General features: G+C 47.1%; 1 protein-coding gene across 3 annotated transcripts in view; it reads left to right on the forward strand.

The window, feature by feature from the left end:
* LOC142311974 (uncharacterized) overlaps positions 1-3,009 on the forward strand; it is a 49,692-nt gene extending 46,683 nt beyond the window's left edge. The window contains exon 11 of one of the 3 annotated variants that reach the window (XM_075350841.1): positions 848-3,009. In XM_075350841.1, the coding sequence (XP_075206956.1) occupies positions 848-2,270 (1,423 nt within the window). In that variant the 3' untranslated portion in view covers positions 2,271-3,009. Of the gene's footprint in view, positions 1-663 lie in introns of all 3 variants that reach the window. The other 2 variants (XM_075350840.1, XM_075350842.1) reach the window with 2 other exon arrangements.
* The last annotated feature ends 3,910 nt before the right edge of the window (positions 3,010-6,919 follow it).

The raw sequence follows: 6,919 nt of genomic DNA on the forward strand, positions 1-6,919 counted from the left end.
TACACTCTCTGGCAGGTACGAGTATGTAAAGAGCTGAAATCACATAATAAAACTAATTACAGGCTCCTTTCTGAGTTTTCTCAGGCAATTTGAAACAATTAGTGACGGGTAGAGGGAAATATAAACCTTCAGAGAAGGAGGCTACAGTAGAGAAGTGGTGAGTTCTCTGCGCAGGCGCAAGATTTTGCCTGGCTATATGGATGAAGCGGGTGACGTTATCCACACCTATGTTTGGCAAAGCGAAGTACGCCTGCATGAGCAGGGAATATGTCTGCATAGGCGCGAGATTTTGCACACTTACATGGGTAACGCAAGAGGCACGTTAATCAGCACAAGAGGATGGTGAAAAAAGGGACAGGAGGCGCAGATTAGGATGTTCATCGGACCAGACCACTTACATTCATGGCGGGAGATTTTATAAAGGTATTTGTGGGGTCTCTAGGGGTGGTCAGGGGGTAACGCGCATCTTAATAGAATGCAGCACAAGCGCTACTTATGGTGGTCGTTTTAGTTTTGAAGGCCAAAATGTGGTGATAGGTTCCCTTTAATAACTGAATTGTATTACAGTTTGTAAGGAAATATTATAAAATATATAATAATAAAATAATATAATTCCAATGGAGTGTTATTGAAAAATAATAAAATTTGTTTTATTTTTGGCAGATGACTGTACTAGGAGCTCAGAAGGGCAGCTGATATTCTCAGATTTTTCAACAGATACATGTGAAGAACGTGTAATTACGCCTAATACATCTGAATCCAAGGTCCTTTCCTCTGCTTCCTCAAAGACCAATATGCAAAACGAAAGTCACAGAAGGGCTGTTGAATATAAAATAGCTTCCATAAGGGAAAAAACATTTTTATGTTTAGAATGTGGTAAATGTTTTATTAAGAAATCAAAACTTATTATACATCAGAGAATTCATACAGGAGAGAAACCTTTTTCTTGTTCAGAGTGTGGAAAATGTTGTGCTACAAAAGGTGATATTGTTAATCATCAGAGAATTCACACAGGGGAAAAGCCATTTTCATGTTTAGAATGTGGGAAATGTTTTTCTACTAAATCACATGTTCTTCGACATCAAAAAATTCACACAGGGGAAAAGCAATTTTCATGTTCAGAATGTGGGAAATGTTTTTATAGGAAATCTCAACTTACTTATCATCAAATAAGTCACACAGGGGCAAAGCCATTTTTGTGTTCAGAATGTGGGAAATGTTTTTCTAGGAAGGATGAACTTGTTTCACATCAGAAAATTCACACAGGAGAAAAGCCATTTTCATGTTCAGAATGCGGGAAATGTTTTTCTACTAAATCATATGTTCTTCGACATCAAAAAATTCACACAGGGGAAAAGCAATTTTCTTGTTCAGAATGTGGGAAATGTTTTTATAGGAAAGATGGACTTGTTTCACACCAGAAAATTCACACAGGGGAGAAGCCATTTTTGTGTTCAGAATGTGGGAAATGTTTTTCTAGGAAAGATGAACTTGTTTCACATCAAAATATTCACACAGGGGAGAAGACATTTTCTTGTTCAGAATGTGGGAAATGTTTTTCTACTAAATCACAAAATGCTCGGCATCAGAGAATTCACACAGGGGAAAAACGATATTCTTGTTCGGAATGTGGGAAATGTTTTCCTTGGAAATCTGAACTTCTTTCACATCAGAGAATTCACACAGGGGAAAAGCCATTTTTGTGTTTAGAATGTGGGAAATCTTTTTCTTCAAAATCAAGTCTTTTTAAACATCATAAAATTCACACAGGAGAGAAGCTATTTTCATGTTCAGAATGTGGGAAATGTTTTTCTACAAAAGCTGAACTTGTTTCACATCATCGAACTCACACAGGGGAGAAGCCATTTTCTTGTTCAGAATGTGGGAAATGTTTTTCTACCCAATCACATGTTGCTCGACATCAGAGAATTCACACAGTGGGAAAGCCATTTGCTTGTTCAGAATGTGGGAAATGTTTTTCTAAGAATGCTGAACTTGTTTCACATCAGAAAATTCACACAGGGAAGAAACCATTTCTGTGTTTAGAATGTGGAAATTGGTTTTCTACTAAATCTGGACTTGTTAGACATCAGAGAATTCACACAGGGGAGAAGCCATTTTCATGTTCAAAATGTAGGAAATGTTTCACACAAAAATCACATCTTGCTAAGCATCATATGAGTCATATAGGGAAAGTAAGGTGTTTTCATGCCCCGAATGTGGAAAATGTTTTAAACAAGAATCATTTTAACGTTGGAACTGAGAATTGACAGTGAAGATGCCATATTTATGTTCAGAGTATGGTAAATATGTTTTTGTGAAACACCATATTGTTTATATCAGAGAACTCCACAGGGAAGAAGCCATTTTCATGTTTCAAGTGTGAAAAATGTGATACAGAGAAATATAGTCTTAATACCCATCTGTTAACGCATACGGGCCAGAAACCATTTTCATATTCAGAATGTGCAAAATGATTTACAGTGAAATCAGATCTTGTACATCAAAGAAAGCACACGAAAGTAGCCATTTTCTTTTTATGCTCAGTACTAAACCCTATATGAGCTGCTTTCAGTGTTTGATTGAATCACACTGGGAGTAACAATAGCATGATCAGATGTAGTGTGCACCACAGCCCAAAAAAGTGGAAAAAAAAACCCTTACCCACGCCTCCTCACAATTGTTCTGTTTATAGCTGTCTGCATGTGGATGGAGACCTGAAGTGCCAATCAGTGACTATAAATGAAATTTAGGTCAAGTCCGGATCCAGAACCAAACTGTAAAAAAGTTTGGCTGGACCCGCAGAACCCAAACTTCCATGGGTCCACTCATCTCTACCAATGACCATTTGTTATTGAAAATGAATTTGTATCCAAATACTAAATCAATTAAATCAATATATAAATAATGTAGACTTCTGTTCAAAGGTTTGGGGTCAGTTAGATATTTCCTTATTTTTGAAAGAAAAGCACATTTTTTTTCAATGAAGTTAATAAATTAAACAGAAATACACCCTATACATTGTTAATGCGGTAAATGATTATTTTAGCTATGTGACGCCCCTGGACTAATAGGTCGTCACAGGGTATTGCACAATCTGCCCTCCCGTGCAGTATCCATTTCCTCCTTGGTTTAGGGTCCCTAACTACATGGTGTTGCATACATCAGCTAATCAAACCCTAGATACACCCTGCACCACACCCACCAAACACACCAGTGGACGGCTTGAGTGGAATAGAGTCGCCCACCTGGGGGGGTTGGGAAGGAGAGGTCAGGGATGTAGAAGGAGAGAGTGGGATCTGAGAAGTGAAAGTGAGAGGTCAGGAGCAGGGCTCCTGGGAAGTAATCTAGGTGGCAGACTGTGGTCTGGGCCTAGAGGAGCTGGACCCCCGGTCGCAGGGGATCGTGGCAAGGGGCACGGATTTGTCGAGGACAGCCAGCATCCTTACATCATCACCGGGCTGGGACCAGGGCACGGTACATGGACCCTATGTCGGGGAATAGCTTCAGGCAACCCGATAATTTACCCGAGGAGAACGGAGTCTTTAGGAGCTGTTCCCACCCGCTCCAAAATCAGAATACTAGCGCAACGAGGGGGATAGGACTTTCCACTCAAAACGGTCCAAAAAATCCCAAGCGTGAACCCTGAGAGCAAGCTCCCACACTTAGCCATAGTGGGGAGCGGGACCTGGCAAGTTTCACACTACCAGGACCACCAAAGAAGTAAACTAAGTGCCAGAAGGCAGGTCACAGATCACCAAGCAGCACCACTGGTGATGGGACCTGAACTAAGCTCCCCTCAGCGGCAGCTGTATCCGGAACTTTGGTTTATCCAGTTGTCGGTGTCAGCTTAATGGACTGAGTGAGTACGCAAGTGATCCCTTTGCATCCAACAGCACTCCCCCTCACCATCACCGAGTCCTGGGGTACTCCCCCTTACCCGTAGAGGGTCACAACACCTGGCTGCCCTTTTCCATCATCCCCGGGTACTCCCATCTGAAGTGGTGGTACTCCTAGTTACCACATACCACGGGTGGCGTCACGAACTCTAATACATCCCCTGTAAATACCCCCCTTTATTTGAGTGGCCGCACGACCCCTGGGTCCGGAAACTCTTGAGACACCGCAGATCCGGATCCAAGCAGCTTGGCTGCTGCCACGGGGGCAGCACACCTTAAATTCCTGGCGTCACGAACAGGTTACGAGCAGGACCCACTTACCTAGGTGACGTGCGCCTTAGAAGTCGAAACCGCGAGTCAAAATTCCCATTTCCCGCCATCTTTTGGCGCCAAAACACTGTCTTCTCCATAGAAAGTGCGCGAAGCCGAAGCCCCACCCTTCGTCCTGAGAGTGAGCCCGGAGCCGGAAGTTCCCAGAGGGCCACAGGACCAAAGTGAGTGGTGGGCGAAAACCGAGGGGGCATGACAGCATGTAGCAGCGGAAGAGAAGCAGGGACGCCAGGACTCTGCCATAACGTTCCTGGACCCTGCAGAGGAAAGATGGCGGCTGAGCGGAGCTAGTCACCGGAACGTGCTGTTCCCGGGACCGTGACTTGGATTGAGGAAGAGACGGAGCAGCTTTGCAGGAGGATGTGGACGCAGTTCCTGTTCATATTGGACCACTGGAGGGAAGAGATGAGGAGCCTCGCGGTGGTGGTGCCAGCACGTGAGATCGAAATCCCACGTGAAGAGAGGGTAAGCGGTTACCCAGTCCCTGATGATTACCCTAATCCGGCCAACGCAGCTGTGGGATCTGGACCGCCCCCGCTCCCGGCAAGCACTCCAACGCCACCAACCCCGTCCTCGGCGGACGCCGAGCTGCCTGCTCCCACCATGGCAGCGGAACCTTCAGCCCCTGTTTATGAAGAAGCAGCTGCGGAAACCCTGGTCCCATCACCCGACCAGGTCACGACAGCGGTCACCTCGACACCGGCCTGACCAGACCCGGCCACGTCACCGGGCCCATCCTTAGAGGCGGAGCACCCGGACTCTGCAATCGGTTCCGCCATCGCGCGGTATTCCAACGGCTGTTGGGGCCGCTAGAGTGCAATTAAAGCCTATGCCAGCTAGGGAGCCGACGCTGCACGCTGACGCCCCCTACTGGGAACGACACCAACAGAAGTTGCAGATTGAGATGACAGCACGAGACCGGTGACGACGGGAACTTGCCGCCCGTAACCGAGAGAAGAAAGAGCAGGTGAGAATTGCTGCTTCCCGATTCCAAGGGCCACGGTGTTGGGTCTGGTGGATAGATTTGACCCCGTTCAAGGATGGGGGTTCATCCGGGAGGCAGGCCTCACAGTCAGGGTGTTTGTGTCCCAACAGGATGTGGCACATCACCTCCCCAGGGAACACCCCGAGCGAAATCTGGAGCCAGAGGATATGGTCACTTATTTTCGACATTGTGGAGAGTGGGGCTGGTATGCCCTGGATGTGATCAAACAGGTGATGATGAAGGAAGAGTTAATACCGGCGTCGGTGGTGCGTAGTCGCAAGGATGCATGGCTACGGGACCCGGTAGTTTAATGTACCTGTAATACGAAAATCTCTAAACTGTTCGGTATCTGTGTTTTCTTTTATTGTTTTACAAAGTTTGTTATTTTCCATATAGAGTAATGTTAAGAAACAACAGTGTTTTAATCAGCCAGATTTAAATCAATAGAGAAAGTTACCTGATTAGGAAGAAGATCATGTAATGTGTGTACCAGGTGCATGGACTTCGTTATATTTATGTGTGACGCCCCTGGACTATCAGGTCGTCACAGGGTATTGTACAATCTGCCCTCCCATGCAATATCCACCTCCTTCTTGGTTATGGGTCTCCAACTACATGGTGTTGCCTACATCAGCTGATTATAATCCTAGGTACACTCTGCACCAGACACACCAGTGGACGGCCTGAGTGGAATAGGGTCGCCCACTAGGGGGGTTGGTTAAGGGAGGTCAAGAGTGTCAGGAAGAGGAGAGTGTGTGTTGGAAGCTAAGTAGAGAGGAGGTCAGGAGCAGGGCTCCTAGGAAGCCATCTAGGTAGCAGACGATGGTCTGGGCCTAGAAGAGCTGGACCCCCAGGTCACAGGGGATCGTGGCAAGGGGCACGGAACTGTCGAGGAGGACAGCCAGCGGCCTTGCATCGGGCTGGGACCAGGGCACGACGGGGTACATGAACCCTAGGTCAGGGAGTAGCGTCAGGCAACCTGACAATTTACCCGACGAGAACAGAGCCTTCAAGATCCGCTCTCCACCCGCTCCAAAATCGGGATACTAGCGCAACGAGGCAGATAGGACTTTCAACTCAAACGGTCCAGAAAATCCCAAGCGTGAACCCTGAGTGCAAGCTCCCACACTTAGCCATAGTGGGGAGGGGGAAGCGGCAAGTTCCATACTACCGGGACCGACAGAGAAGTAAACTTAGTGCCAGGAGGCAGGTCACGGAGCAGAACCCACTTACCTGGGTGACATGCGCCTTAGAAGTCAAAACCGCGAGTCAAGATCCCGTTTCCCGCCATCTTCTGCCAAAACGCCGTCTTCTCAACAAAAGCGCGCAAAGCAGAAGCCCCGCCCTTTGTCCTGAGAGTGAGCCGGAAACCAGAAGTTCCCAGAGGGCCACAGGATTGCAAAGAGTGCTGAGTGAAAACCGAGGGGGCGTGACGACATGTAGCAGCAGCGGAAGAGAAGCAGGGACGCCAGGACTCTGCCATAACGTTTCTGGACCCCGCAGAGGAAAGATGGTGGCTGCACGAGACTGGTCACCGGAACGTGCTGTTTCTGTGACCGCGACCTGGATTGAGGAAGAGACGGAGCAGCTTTGCAGGAGAATGCGGACGCAGTTCCTGGTTATACTGGACCACTGGAGGGAAGAGTTGAGAAGCCTGACGATGGCGGTGCGAGCCCATGAGATTGAAATCCCACGTGAAGAGAGG

This window comes from Anomaloglossus baeobatrachus, chromosome 5, assembly GCF_048569485.1.
Source record: "Anomaloglossus baeobatrachus isolate aAnoBae1 chromosome 5, aAnoBae1.hap1, whole genome shotgun sequence".
NCBI classification, from domain to species: Eukaryota; Metazoa; Chordata; class Amphibia; order Anura; family Aromobatidae; genus Anomaloglossus; species Anomaloglossus baeobatrachus.